This window comes from Eulemur rufifrons, chromosome 17, assembly GCF_041146395.1.
Source record: "Eulemur rufifrons isolate Redbay chromosome 17, OSU_ERuf_1, whole genome shotgun sequence".
Classification (NCBI taxonomy): Eukaryota; Metazoa; Chordata; class Mammalia; order Primates; family Lemuridae; genus Eulemur; species Eulemur rufifrons.
Window position 1 is genome coordinate 6,056,587 of NC_090999.1, and position 15,629 is coordinate 6,072,215.

At 42.4% G+C, this 15,629-nt stretch overlaps 1 protein-coding gene across 1 annotated transcript in view; it reads right to left on the minus strand.

Annotated features, from left to right (window-relative positions):
• The window catches only part of SEMA5A (semaphorin 5A), a 320,883-nt gene that overhangs the window by 122,421 nt on the left and 182,833 nt on the right, over window positions 1-15,629 (minus strand). Inside the window, exon 8 of the mRNA XM_069492176.1 lies at window positions 1,069-1,354. Within this exon, the coding sequence (XP_069348277.1) occupies window positions 1,069-1,354 (286 nt within the window). The remainder of the gene's footprint in view (window positions 1-1,068; window positions 1,355-15,629) is intronic.

Below are 15,629 nucleotides of genomic sequence, written 5' to 3' on the forward strand. Positions count from 1 at the left end.
GCAGACACAATAGGGACCCAGGCATATGAGTCTTCCCTGGATGCTAAAACCGGGATAACCCCAGACAAACCAAGACTGCTGGTCATCTGCCCCATTTATCAGCACATCCCACCGCTCCAGGTTTGCATCCTTTACCTTGAATACAAATAGTTGGCTTTTGTCCAAAATGTTAGGTCACCACCTTACAGACTTCAAAGGTGCCCCAAACCAGTCCCCATAGTGTGGGATCATCATTAGCACAGCCCCTACTGGGGACAGTGGAGCTCAGAGCCTCAACGTGTTCTTTAATTCCTGGGGCCGGGGTGTGCCCCTGTTGTGTCTCAGCACGCCAGCTAAGGACTGAAAACTTCGGGGTCATTGATACTCCGCCAGATGAAGCGTGAACAAGTGGTCAGAAATCTTCATAGGGTTCACCCAGTGCAAACACTGACCATTCTGAAGATAGGAGTATTAATATCTCCCCCAAAGAAAAGAAAAAAAATACTTTTTTCAAAAATATTTAAAAGGTATAATTGTCATTTACAAACACGTGTGCCTGCGTTAGCCCTCTTCTACAAAGATGGTCTAAAATGCAGCTACGGGAAAGTGAGAATGTACATTTCATATGAGACCAGGGTGGAGGCAAGAGTTGTGTTATCTCCTAGATCACATTTTCCAGACAACACCGCTTTCATTATGTACAAATGCATAACTTGTGTGCGGAAAAAAAATACGTCTAACATAGACCAGTAATTCAGAAAGTGCTCAGGACACATTGGCAAGTCATGAAGGAGCAATTCACATTAGAATAATTTGATATTACTATTTCCTAAAGATAGAGCAAAGCTTTCTTGATTAGCTTTATTTTCCTAATACAAGTCTCCCAAATCACGTATCTTTGTCTAACATTTGCCTAACATTTAGGTCACACTGAAAAGTCTTTTTTTTTTTTTTTTTTTTTGGCAGTTAGCCCAGTAAAATAAGAAAGATTTCCTTTAGAGCAACTCTGAAACCTCAAAGGTCAAAGAACAAAAGACTTATTCAGAATGAGTAAAAGAGCAGGGAAAGAAATTATTTCAAGTTACATACACATTGGTGGTAAAGATGCCATAGATCAAATCCAGCTCGGGAAGGAGGAAAGTGCTCTGCAATTCGTTGTAGTAAAAGGGGACCTCTCCGGGGCGCGAGCAGTTCAGGCGTGCCTTCATGAACGTGGTCCAGGTGTCCTCCAGCAGGAACCGCCCCCCAATGTCGTTCTTGCAGACCCGGGCGGCCCTGGAGAACACGGTTTTCCCGCAGTCGTGCTCCACGGCATTTTCTCGGAAAAAGAAGTAGGTAAAATTTCCGATGTCATAAGACGACACAAAGTTTGGTTCTGGAAACAACAAGAAAGAAGAAAACTCTCAACATCCATGTACTAATCCTTTTTTGTCTTACCTGTTTGGTATTTCTTCCAAAGAGATATGGTTTTGTTTACATAACATCGGTTCTTATAAGACAAGTGGGAGGCCACATGAGCAGCTTAATGACCTACGCTGCTGGGAAGCTCAGTGTCACACTGGAGTTCTAAATGTTAGGAAGTCATCAGCGTGATTCCACCCTCAAGTATCCTGAACTAAATCAGTGCTCAAGTGAACGTGACGTTGACACCATCAAAAACGGGCAGCAAAGATTTGCAGCACATTTTAAAGCAATATGCATGACTTCATTTGCAAATTCTTGCATAATCTTCAGAGAGAGAGGGAGAAAATAAGATTAAAGAGATGAAATGTGATTCAGAAACTAGGAGTCTACTATCCTGTTTGTGTGCAAGACAACAAAATTATTCGACTTTACTTATATCCACTCATATGACTTTGACACAATTTATGTGCTTTTTCTAAGAACTCCAAAAATGTTTTTTTCATTGATGGTAACTAAAATGAAAACTGTAATAAAACCATAAAGTTAGTGCCTGGAATTAGCTTTAGCAATCCCATTATTATGGTGACCATGTAAGTGTGAGAATAAATTCTTATTTTCTTATTTCTGGGTTGTGGGGAAATCCATTTAGAGGAGGGAAGAGTGCTGAGATGGAGACATAGCCTTGTAGCTTTGTGGTCTCATAATTAGCTTAAAATGGGGATTCAGAAATGACAAAATTATGGCAAAACGTTTACCTAACCACCAAGTCCATTCCTAACTTCCAAAAAGGAATTTAGTAAGTATTAATTATCAACAGAATTTTACATATAGTATTTAAAATGTTAGCTTCCTAACTTCCTGTTTGAGACCATTGATAATAGAAATGAAACCATTTCAGACATAGATATGCCTTAATATTTGCCTTTAAAGCCTCTGATAACCAGGTTTCATTCTTATTGTTTTCTCTATTTCTAAGAGCTTTCCATTCAATCAGCAAGCATCTGAATTTTATGGTGCAATTAGGATAATTATGGCAATAACCTTTGGTGTTCAAAATTAATAGAAAGATAAAGACAACAGCCATGTCCACAAGGACACATTTTCAGGGACAATTAGTTTATTGGGGCAATTCAATTGGCCTTGTATTTTTCCAGATGCAATTGGATTGTACCAATAAACATGTTATTGGCAGGAAAACTAAAACTATGATTGGCTACAAGAGGAGTCATTACTGCTAATAATAAGACACAGGCTCACCTAAGGTCTGAAATACAGACGTTGATATGCAGTTGGCGTCGACTACTCTGCTATTCTGTCCATAAAGACTGCTGCCAATTTTCAATCAATACATATATTCAATATCATCACAAAATGTTTCAATTTAATTCAACTTTCAAAAATGTAACAAATATACTAAATGGCTTATGTATTATGTTTTCCCTTTGGTACAATATACCATCAAGTCATTTAAGTACATCAAGTTATATGCTGAGATTTTGACAAGAACTGATTTTAATTTATAAACTGTCAAACATATTCTTAGATCACTACTTCTTTCACCTGAAATGGATATTAAAAAAAAAACTGAATTGTATTAAAGGGTATGCAATGGAAGTTATATATGTTTACTCTAATACTATGCTTTAATATCCTGGAGAGATGCTTGCAAAACAGCAGATTACGTATTTGTAACTTGTATTTTGGGAACGTAAAGGAAATATTGGGGCCACTTTTGAATCTGTATTCCCTACGAGTCTCCAAAAGAGAATTACTTGATGAAGCAGACCCCAAAAGCAGAGACAGGGAGCAATTCCAATACTGTATTTGCTGTCTAAAGAAAACATTTCTGGCACCTCTAACTCTAAGGAGAAAGCTAAATCATTTCAAAATGGGTCCTGCACCCAGGGTTATATAACCAGGACCAGAGTTTGAGCATTGTACTAAAAATAAACAAACAAAAAGTCACCACCATAATCATCGTCAATAACAGCAACAACAAATTCTATCTAAGATAGAGAAAATAAAGAAAGGATCAAGGGACAAGGTGTGTCTAGCCCAGTACTAAGGTGACCAGCACATGCCCATGAGGAGTGAGGCAGAGACTACCAAAATTTATCAAATACCCTCTCAACTACCCACTTCTGCTATTCACCTGAGGACAAATAGCATGAAAACCACATAGTGCTGTCTGTAGTCTCTAGAAGGTCTGAGCAGGAAAACAAACAGCTGCAAAGGAGAAAAGATCTTTCATGGTTTCTTCCAGGTCAAGGTTGAGTTTATCCTAAAAACAGTCAATATGTGTAGAGTGTTAACTCTCGTGTCAAGCTCTGTGCTCGGCTTTACGTTGATATTCCCATTAAGCCCACATGAGGTAGGTGCTGTGCTATTCTTCCCATTTCATGGATAAGGACACTAAAGCCCAGAGATTTAGTCACTTGTCCAAGTTCACACAACTAGCAATGGGGGAGGGGCAGGCAAGAGGAAGTCCTGAATTTAGGTCCAGGTGGTCTGACCCTAGAGCATACAAACTTACCATTATACTACACTGAAAAAATAGTGGTCTGCAAGAGAACAATCAATTAACAATATGCCAGCAATATTCAAGTATAGGATCTGGATTTCTGGACAATGCTTTAGAAACCCGAATGGTGAGCTCTTGGCTGCGGAGTCATCCCATTCCATTGAGTGTGGGTAGCCCAGGGACAGACTGAGAAGGGTTTTAGAACCAACTAGAAGGGAAGACAAATAACCAGATAAAACAAACCTATAGCTATCAGAGCCATCAGGAATGATTCAGAAAGAAGAAAAGGTGGGAGGAAGAAACCAACAACTCAAGGACTTATTAAACAAGAATATCTTTGGGAAGTGTTTGATCCATCTCCAGAGATGGTGTTTCAAATGGCACCCACGATAGCATCAGGGTGCCAATAAATGACTGTAGAGGCCATTCCATGTCCATTATCCATGCCAGTGAGCCACCCCATGCAGGTTTCTCAAATAAGAGGAAAACTGAGTAATGGTCGGCAGACTGGCCCACGGCTTCCCCTTTCTACAGACAGCCTCCACCACCCTCCAAACCCCCTGGCCCAGTGTTACGGTCAGGTGACAAAGTGGAGTTTTGATAGAATGTTCACGTGCATTTTTACCTTTTGTTTGAAGAAACAAGAAAAGAATTTGTGTTCAGTGTGTAATAGATGTTGTTCCCTAATTCAGACCCTAGCACATACAGGTCATGTTAGCCACAGAGCGAGATTACATTTGGAAACGGATCCTGCGGCCCTACGGCGATCTGACAGGACAACGGCAGGTCCCTCGCTGGGTGACCGCTGTTAACTTGGGAAGCTCTGTTTTTTGGAAAGCAGAGCCTCTGGAAATTCAGCCAGCATCCTGTTCCTTTTCAAAGGAAAATAAAAAAGCAGGAAGAATTGTTATGCAGACAAACATCTCTTATATTTATAGATATAAATTTGGAGGTTGGGGACATTTGAATATCACTGGGCAGGATAAGAAGATGCATGTTGTTTTCCTTCCGTTATTTACGTTCTGTCTCTTAAAATGCAATTCACCACAAACTAGTACCTGTCACTCCTGCGTGCGTGGAACATGTCAGAATCAGGCATTGCCTTCTAGTCTACAACGGATATGAGTGCATGGGAGAGAGAGAACTGAGTGTGCTGCTAACTCAGAATAAAAATAGGCATGAGGATATGTCAGCTTATATATAAATATATTCACGAAGAAAACTTTTTTCTCATATTTATAAAACATAGTAAGTTATGGATTACAGAGTATTACAGAAAATGTATGTTATGTTAATAACTAGAATTACACTTCATGGTATAAGAATTTTTATTTTCTATCTTTTCTTACATAACAGTGACCATGCAGATGGGACCACTGAGAAGAGACTCACAATATAAAGAATCATAAGTGCTGAGAAGAAGAAAAGAATCAAAAATTTTGGGAAGATTTTGACCATGTAAAACCAAATGCTAAGCATGCAAATGAAGCTTTCCATTCTATGTTCTTTCTATTCCAATGCCTAGAGCATCAATACAGATGCACCATGTTGAAAAGAGTCAACTTCATCATTGAGCAGATCATTGAAAGGTTCTTGACATAGAAATCTTTGTCTAAAATCAATAAGAGTGGATATTAAAGACACAGAGGAATTCCAATTGTCCAACTGTACAGATATCTTACTAGCATCAAAATCTATCATAAATTATTTTACAGTCAAAAGCCACTTTATAAATATAATTTCCATTTCCAGTCAGGCTGGAAAATGGCTCTGCCAGGGCTGCACCAGTGACATCCAACATGCTCTGTCATCACATATGACTACTGGTGCTGAGGACCTTTGTAAAGCTGTAAGGATTAGAAGGACTGGTACATAGTGGGGCCCCAATAAATGGTGGCTATTATTATTATTTCATGATTTATTCTTGATGTTCCTTGGAATAATTTCTATTTAACAGAACTTCACATTATGACAATGAATGGGCAAACACACATATATTGAGTTTAAAGGTGATCAGAATTTGAGGAGCATAAACACAACCACGCTGAGTTTTTGCAGTAGCAAGCTATTTCCCCAAAAGAAAATGAGTTAGTGGAAACAATCTTTAGCCATGACACACAGCCAGAAGTCCTCTGTTCCCTAAAGTTGTTGGTGTCAGCCACTGTAACACCACTTCCACATACATTCCTAGATTTTAGACCCTCTCTTTACTATGTACATTGCTTCCATTGTCACAGCTACATGGAAATGTGCTGTAGAGGTTTCCAAAGAAAGTCTAATTTCATCTAGGTATTCATTAAAAACAGATCATTCAACTAAAATTAAATTAAGTTAAATTAAATTAAATATAGATTCAAAGCTATTGGTGGACTAAAGTTCTTTTCCTGAGATTTCTACTAAAAGGTAGCAAGATAGACAAAAGATAGAGATGATAGATTATAGATATACATGTCTGTGTCTACGTGTGTGCGTACCACATACATGCAGTGATGAGGTATATGTATATATGGCTCAATACTTCCACCTGCTGGCTGTATGAACTGAGTCAAGTTATTTACTAGCACATTTTCTGTCTTCCCCATATTAGAATGGCAACAATAATACCCAACATATAGAATCATTGTGAGAATCAAAGGCAATGGATGTCCAGTGCCTTGCACTTGGCTGGTAATCATCCCAATATAGACCACTGTTTGTTTAAAATAACTCTCTCACTATACAAATTAATATAAACACATATGTTGGTAAACAGATTACCAGTATGTAATTAACAAGCTAACTCATTAATTATGCATTTTGTATATCAAATTAGGATCTGTGCTCCTTTCGGTGGGTCTGGGACCAAACATGGTGGCTGGGACCATACTACAGACAGAGCCTTGGAAGCCAGCTAGAGCACTGCTCTAGCATCAGACATTTACTGACCACCTCCAGAGGGGCGGGCATGGAGGTGGGAGGTGGCCACCAAGCCACAGGCAGGGGAAGAGAACAACTGGGGGAAGGAACAGCCTGAGAAGGGATTCTGAGATGGATGGGGATGGAATGAAGCCAGTGTCAGATGGATACCACAGGAGAGAGAAGGCTGGGCCAGTCCAGGAGCCCCAAGCAAGGAGTTTGGATTTCACCTGCCACTGGAGAAACACCAAAGAGCTTCAAACAGAATCTTATGATTCAGATTCCTGGGTGTAGGGTGGAGGAGCCGGCAGTGGGGGATGGGGCCAAGCACACCTGGGTGACATTTACACAGCAATCTGAGAATCTGAGCCTGCCATCCACAGGTGCGCTGCTCACTGAGCCCCTGATGGGAAGAAAGCTGTTGCTAAGACCCCAGCAGTGGGACTGGAAATGCGGTTCCAGCACATTTGGTTCCATCCTTGAGGGGAACGTGACCTGTTGAAAATGCATTATTTACATGGATTGTTGACTCAAACAGGAACAACTTGTGCCATGGGGGCATGTGCTGGCTTCTCCCTAAATGAGGGTGACCACCTCCATGTTGGCATGTGCTCTACAAGCCCAAAACTCGCCCCTAGAACTCCCCATCTCTTTACTTCTATAGGAGCTTTGTTAACTGGACATTCGTGTGAATGTTCTAGCTCCAAGTGACAAAGACTTTGTTGTCTAATTTGCTCTTTTATCCCATTCTAAGCACAAAGCCTCCTCCCTTTCTGCCAAATCATACATTCCCAGGCTCAATTAGTTATAAATAATTTCATGAATATTCCTGAATTTTTTAAAGCAGATAATGCCTATTGGCTATGTTCTTTTTTTTTTCCTGATAATATTTTAAATGTATAGACTCACTTCTTTGAAGAATGAATTATTTAATTTGCAAAATCATAAATCAAAACTTGCAAGTTTTTTAATAGGAAAATTAAATTGAATTCAAAGATCGGAGAAATATTTTAATCCCTATAAAATATTTTAAAAGACTAAAAGAAAGTCATGTAAGGTTTAGCTGAAAGAAGATATTAAGCTATGACATCATTCAGTTTTTAATCAAATTTCCTCCCAGTATGCTACAAGAGAATAAGGAAACCAGTATATTGCCTCTGGCTTTGTCCCCTGAGTTGACCTGGGACAGGGCAAAAAGAACACAGAAACACAGAAAGCCAACCCCCCACTACATGGAAATGAGGGAATACATGTGTGAGGCCTCTGCCTGGGGAAAGCCAGAGATCTAATAGAATAACACAGGGGCTGATGTACTGAAACACGCAGAGCTGGGTGTCTCATAAACAAGACAACAATACGATTTATGGTCCAAACTAGGACACTTTTGAGAGTGAAAGGAAGTGATATTAATAATCAGGCCAAACATCAGGAAGGATCCAAGACAGTCACTAGGAAACTGTTCTAGGGATCTCTAGACAATGACTATTGAACCATTTTCCCAATTTTTTGTATCAATACTAGTGAAGCTCTACATGACATGCTGTATCCTCCATAGGAGGCATAGCTTCTTCGTGTGGATTTCTCTCTTAAGCACATCTCCCCGTAACTCGGTGTGTTTGGTTTGTGCCTTTATCCCCATAATATCTCAGTAGGGGAAGGAAGAGCTCATCCATCCATTCTCTTTTTAAATGTGCAAATTACAATCCAAAGGTTAAAAACGACTTATTGGCAAGTCTAGAAGCTTCAGCCCAAGACTGGAAGGGATTCTGTGGATCCCCAACTTTCAGGCTCTTGCGGCTCAATGACCAGGACAGAACATGACACATTCTCAAAGAGCACCGTAAGAATTCATTCTCTGTGTCACTGACCACACGTTCACACACATAAAGGGCTGCATTAAATTACCCCACAGGCTCCTCAGCTTTGGGTTTCATAATCCCAGAGCATCACATCCTTTATTCGAGACTTTAACAATCAAGAAAAGACTCTCAACCGTTTCCGAAGTCCCAATATCCCTCTTCCATAGCAGCTCATGCATAAATTAGGATATTAGGAGAGAGATGGAGGCTGGTTATGATGTTGGTGATTCCTAAAACGCTGACTAGACAAAGGACAGGCTGGGAGCCCATGAAGGAGGATAGATGCAAACTCTGGGGTAGGATCTGTTTTGAAACTCTAGTTCAGGTACACATCAGGTGCAGCCCTTGTTCAGGTGGCGAGTCCACCTGAGCCCCAGAGTACTCTTCTGTGGAATCACCCATCTCCCTGGTGTGTTATAAACAGCCATTATGACTTCTCCCTGCACCTGGTGTCGTAGCTGGAGGTGACAGAGACTCCCATAGGTGCATGGACAGGCAGATGACACACATGGAGGTGGTCTGTTTAAAATAATTCTGACCAATGAAGATAATAAGAATAGGTCTGCAACACAATTTTGAATATATGTCCATTCCACATGGCACAGACAGGCTGCCCAATGCCTTCTCATAGGTTTGATCTGGCCTGAAAATTAGCAAAGGGCATCTCGTTGTGCTGTGCCACATGGCACACAACTTTACTGGACATTCTTCCAATCTGCATCCCATCTCCCTGGCAAGTTTAAACTTTAATGAGTTGGATATCAGGCCCCAGCCTTGCACTTGTAGTACAGAAGAGCACCCACTGTTCACAGAGACACGCCTTTTTAAGCCTCTCTCCAAATGCTTATTTGGTAAAACACAAAGCTAGGCTGCTGACTGTGCAATCTTGATTTTGTTCTGGTTTTACAGAGCTTCTTTTCATTGCTAAACACTTTAGTTTTGCTACTCAAATGTATTTCACTCTCAGTCCCCACATGTCTTTATTTTGCTTGTCCTCTGACCTCCACTTCCATTTACGATTTTCCAGCTGCAGCCAATGTTCAGTCTAGGAGGCACCTTGCGCAGACAAGTCACACCTCTGGGCACTTCTCTGTGTGGACCCTGCCAAGGAGGCTCTTGCTGTCCCAGAACACAGCCCAACAGTGTCACCCCAGCCTGGCTGTGCCCAAGCTGCTGGAAGTCAGCAGCTGCTCCTAGGGAGAAGAGCTGAGCTCCACAAAGCACCTCTATTCAGGACAAGCAGAAATAATTTCTCCTTGACATAAGCACAGAGGAGATTTTCTTCCTCCAAGTAAATTATCTTTAATCATTAGTAGGTTAATCATTGCGTTTTAAAGACCTCAAGAGTCTACTTAATGCTTGGGTAACACCACCAATGTATTTTAAACCAGTAGAATTTAAGATTGTTACCAAAAAAGTTTTCTTAACTAGAATTATAATAGCTCATTAACAATGATAAAATGAGAACACTTGTGGATTTCAAATGAATTTGCCTCCCTATGAGGTCATGGCTGGAATCTCAAGAGAATGGAGGACTCCGTAGAGTTCACTGGGAGAACCCAGTGGGATGGGCAAATGTTCCCTCCAGAGAAGGAAAACATGCAGGTCCCCGAGTGTTAATAAGATTATATCCCTGTAGATGTCCATGCTGAGTTATTAAGCCTCATTTAGGAGTTAGTTTTTCCAAGTTCCTACTGAAGTTTTTCCTCTACGTGCAAGCACATACTTCCCTCAGAACTCACAAACTCAATTTGCACAATATTAATTTGAAAATATAATTTTCTCCCTTTCATGAGTTTATTGTTTTCCCAATTTGACCGCCAGCTTCTTGTAGGCAAGTTTTATTGCTTCTCTATTTTAAGCATCGACCATTAAACATTTATTACACTGCCTTACAGTAATCATTTAACATGATTATTAACGATTAATATTTTAATGCATTAAGGCTGTTAAGGTATTTCTCTAAACACATAAATTTGTGTTAAGAGCGATTTTGGCACAGGGAAAAATCTGAATTTGAAGCATATTCATTACCAAACATGTGACTTAATGTTCCAGATTCCTCCAGGACCTTACCGATCATTGCACTGCCTTTGATAACTGACTGATAAACAATGGCTAGAAATGGGAGCAGAATGAGATGGGGGTTCAAAAGGAAGATTTTACAGACTTTTAGAACTGATTCAGTTTCAAACTTACAAATCTGTTTTGTGTGGCTGTTTCTTTCTTAGTTCTGGGTCACACCTAAGAGCACATTTTCCCTTGTTTAACAACATCGTTTATGAAGTGTGCCTGTCTCCTCCTCCTTCCACAAATACTGAGGGAGCCTCCGCTGTGTTTCAGGCACCAGATGAGATGCTGAGCACACAAAGGTGGCTCCCACGTCATCCCTGCCCTCAAGCAATTCATGAACCACTGGGGGAAATAAGTAAACCGTCCACCCATTGTCTTAGTCTATTCTGGCTGATATAACAAAAATATCATAAATTGGCTGGCTTATAAACACAAGCATTTATTCCTCACAGTTCTGGAGGCTTGGAAGTCCATAGTCAAGGTGCACCCTCGGGGAGGAGGGACCTGGAAAGCTAAGAGGGCTTTTCATGGGAAGGGGACTCCTGAAGGATGTCAAGAAGTTAGCCAGAGAATGAAGTGCAGCGGTCGTGGGCCGGGGCAGGGGGTCCTAGGCAGGGTCTTAGAAGCGGGAGAAGAGCCTGGAGGATGGAAGGCAGGGACGGATCCCCAAGCAACCGATTGGGCTGATGAGACTGAAAACTGGCAGCCCTGGCTGATTCTGCCTCTAGAAATGAGATGTTTTGCCCCTTCTGTGCTGATTCACACAGGCATTAAAAATAGTTAGTTGTCAGCATAAAAAAAAAAAAACAAACAAACAGAGATTTCAGAAGAAAATCCAAATTTCTGACTTTTTCCCAAAAATGTGATGGCCTGGCTGCTCTGGTCACAATCTGCACCCCACCCCCGCAAGCATACACGCACTATGTTTCTCTCACTCACACTTGCCACCTGGTTCTGTGCTTGTCACCCCCTTTGCACACAATGGGAGGCTCTGGGAAGATTTGACGAAGAGCATGATGAGATTCGGATTTTTACAAAATCAGTCTGCTCATACATGAGGGAGTCACCTGGAGCAGACAGCAGAACATCCACCCACCCACCCTCAGCCGTGTTTGTGCATTCGCTTGTTACACATTTGTTGGCATCGGCCAGGCACGGTGACCACCCAGGAACGAAAAAGACCTGTGTGATCAGATGTGGAACTGGCTTTCCAGAGAGAATAAATATCGATAAGGTGATGACAAATTGTGATTCTGCCAGGAAGGAAGTTGCAGGGTGATGGGGTAGAGAGCCCGGGGAGTCCACTTGGATAGGACGACCCGAGAAGGCTCCTCCAAAGAGGAGACACTGGAGCTGGGGCTCCCTGGGAGTTTGGAGAAGAGTGTCCAAGTGGAGGGACAGCCTGGGTGAGAGGCCAGAGCCCGAGAGGACTTGGGTCTTGGGGAGCCAGAAGTGCCCCAGGTAGTGTCCAGCTGGAAGTGACCATGGCTGATGGGGCTGAGACAGGATCTGCAGTTAGTCCTCAGTGGGTGGGGGCATGGTGTGGGGTGAGGTAGTTAAAACTTTGAAATAGTTGATAAGTCTAGAAGAGCATGCAGAGAGAGGAGGAGCACAGGATTGAGGACAGAATCCCCAGGAATCACCGAGGCTCAAAGACCAGCTTTGGGCAAGGAGTGGAGGATTTAGGAGATGCTTATGTGGAAGCATGAACCAGCTAAGTCTGCAGCGTAAACTTTCTAAGAAGCTTCGAGGCAACAATGCTACTAATCCTTCTAAGAAGACAGAGGAGGGGATGGCTGGAAATCAGGCCTCAAAGGCTATAACTAGATGTTGTGGTACTCGGGAGAGGAGCTGCAGAGCAGCATGGTGGGCGTGGAGAGCAGGGGAGATGGGAAGGGCCTGAAGGCTGTGAGTTGAGACTGCTGTTGCTCAGCTCGGCAAGGTTGGCCAGGAACAGAAGGCGACTGACAGAGGGGGTGTATACCCCTCGCCACCTGCCTCTGCCGGGAGAGACTTTCGGTTGCACTGCCCCCGAAGCAGGAAGAGCAACCCCCACTGCAGCCTTCGTCCTGTTCCCCACAAAGCTCTGTGCAGAACAGACCCAACTCCAGGATCCGATGTGTTGATTCAGTTGGTTGAAAACTCAGAAGATTTTAAGAGCATCATTTAATTGGTCCCTAAAATCACAACAGGAAATAGGAGCATTCTTGGACATGGCAGAACTAAGGGCATTTGCTAGTAGCTCATTTGGGTGTCTTGCTGGTTTTTGTCCTATTGTAGAGGGAAGAGATCAGAGCATTTTTCTAAAATAATGGTGTCACCATTAGAGAGGAAAATAAATTAACACTACAACAAAAAGAAGAGAAAATGGGTAAGGCAACAAATTTGAGCAAAAAATAAAAGAAAAGAAAATTTCTCCAGAACACAGTGGAAATAATCAGACCAAGAGTGACAGGAAAGAATAAGTTTGAGGGGTGAGTGGGAGGAGCCCTCTGGGGCTACCATGTCTATACCAAGTAGGAAGTGCCAGAAACACACTGGGAAGGCTGGACAGGACTTGGATGGAGGAGTTGTTGGTGGGGACTGGGATGGGGGCTCAGACCATTCCAGAGCTGCCTGGGGGTGTTCACTGAGGATGGAGGCTGCACCTCGGGCTACATCTTCCCCATGCAGGGCAACTGTCTCCAGCACCCTTGTGTGTTGGAGATGTGGAAACCAAGGGTGGATTCCCCTGGGGCTGGATGTGCCGGGGCCAACGTGAGCAGGAAGGGAGAAGAACTAAAGCTGGCAGATCTGACACAGGGCTTCTGGCAAAGAGCACATGAGCTTCAAAGTGCGCGTTGCAGTTAGGCGACGAGAGTAAATGTTCCAGTGTCCAGACTTGGAAGGGGATGGAAGCAGAGCTGAATGGTGGCCCCATCAGAGGCCAGAATTCATCCTGGATGGAGGATCAATCTGAGAAGAAAACCAGGGCCAGCTGGGAGTGGAAACAATATCTCAGGGTTCTAGAGCAGAAGGAAGTGCCCCGACAAAACAAAGGAGAGAGTAGCAAGATAACACTTCACGTGCAATAACTCGGAGCCCCCAGGCAGGGCTATCTGCTCTCTGCCTGGGTGTGAAGGTCCTCTCAGGGTAGGACAGGGAGGGTGGGGGGAGCTGGGTGGGTGGGTGCTGCTCTCCTGGGAAATGCTGGCTAGTCAGTGTCATGTGAAATATGCCGACACTAAGGGCTGAGTGGTAGAGCCACCATATTTACCTTTGAATTATTTTCAATTTCTGCAGTTATCAGACATTATAAATTAACAGAAGCACATTTTAAGAATCTGAAGCATTCATTTCTTTGTACCACAAGCCACAATGCTACGCCTACCATGGCCATGGTAAGCACTGGGTTAGCTCTTCCTCTGTCCATGTGACATCACCTCACCCCAGAAAGAAAAGGATCCCTGCAGGAGGTGAACAGACTGACCACCTGACCTGGCAGTGGCCTCTGAGTCGCAGGTAAGAAGCAGCCAGTGTTTGTAACTCACGCTACGTCCGGCATTGTTTCTGCAGGGTGTTCTTACGGTGTCACTCCTGGAAAAGGAGACTGTGCTCCTAATTACTTTTTACTTTCTTCTGCAAACTCTAATTTTTTAACTAGAAACTTTCCTTAGGCAGTAAAAATAAACAAATAAATAGCAAGAACAACTGTAAGCTACACAGATGAAAGTTTCAAGGCAAAAAGGGGACCGCCCGTAGAGTTGATTGGCTCAGCTGAGGCCAGTTCCACAGAAATGATGTTAATGGGAGAAATCTAGTTAGCATTTCAGTTGGGGAAAACAATTCACGTTGCCCTTTGGAAGCAACAGAGTCATTCAATTTACTGGAGAAAGTTAATGGTGAGGACATTCTCTTTTCTACAAGGGAATCTTTAAAAGGTAAACTGTGGTGGTTAGATTGTCTATATCATACACACACGAACACATAAATATGCATAAATGATGAGTCTAAACCAGTTGTTCTCAACTAAGGGCAATTTTCCCCTCAGGGGATATTGAAAAATTTTTACAAGCAGCCAGAGGGTGTATCTACTGGCATATAGTGGGTATAGGGCAAGGATGCAGCTAAACGTCCCACAGTGCCAGGTACAATACCCCCACTACCACCACAAAGAATGATCTGGCCCAAACGCCAGTAGTGCTGAGGCTGAGAAACTCTGGTTTACATAATTAGCTTGTACTGGGCAAAAAGTCCTTAAGTTTTTATAGAACTTGGGATATCAGAATAATAAATATTATAATAATGGCAATCTCAAGAATTCATCTTTGTGCAAACTATCAAATAAATGCTTCAGTCAATGGATTACACACAGTGCATATGCATTGCCTTTGTGTGTGTGTGTGTGTGCACACGCATCGAGCCAACCTCAGTACAGGTGATTGGCACTATTTTATGATTGCTTAGTGAGTAGGTGACCAGATTCTGGCCCAGAATTAAAGGAAAATTTCTGTGGGTTTCTGGTCTCTTTTTTTTTTTTCCAAAAAAAAAAAAAAAAAATGGGGACACAGGAACATGGCACTTCTCCCAGTGCATACTGCCACATGTGGGTGCAGTACCTGAAACTGCAGCAGCAGTTTTGCATCCATAGCAGAGCTGGCCTGGGGCCACCCAGCAGGCTGTGGATGGCAGAGACAGCAGTGACAAGATGAGGGTCCTTAGTAACTCTTGAGCCACGGGATTAGTAAATTCTGAAGACACCTACTGCTGACTTATAGGTACCTGAGTTATACTTCTTTATTATTGTCCAGTTATTTGGAATTACTTATAGCCAGTCAGATTCTTTCATATGGTGTCTGAAAATTTCATTATATATTAATAATTTCGTTTTCTAGATATATAAGGAACTTAGAAGGAAT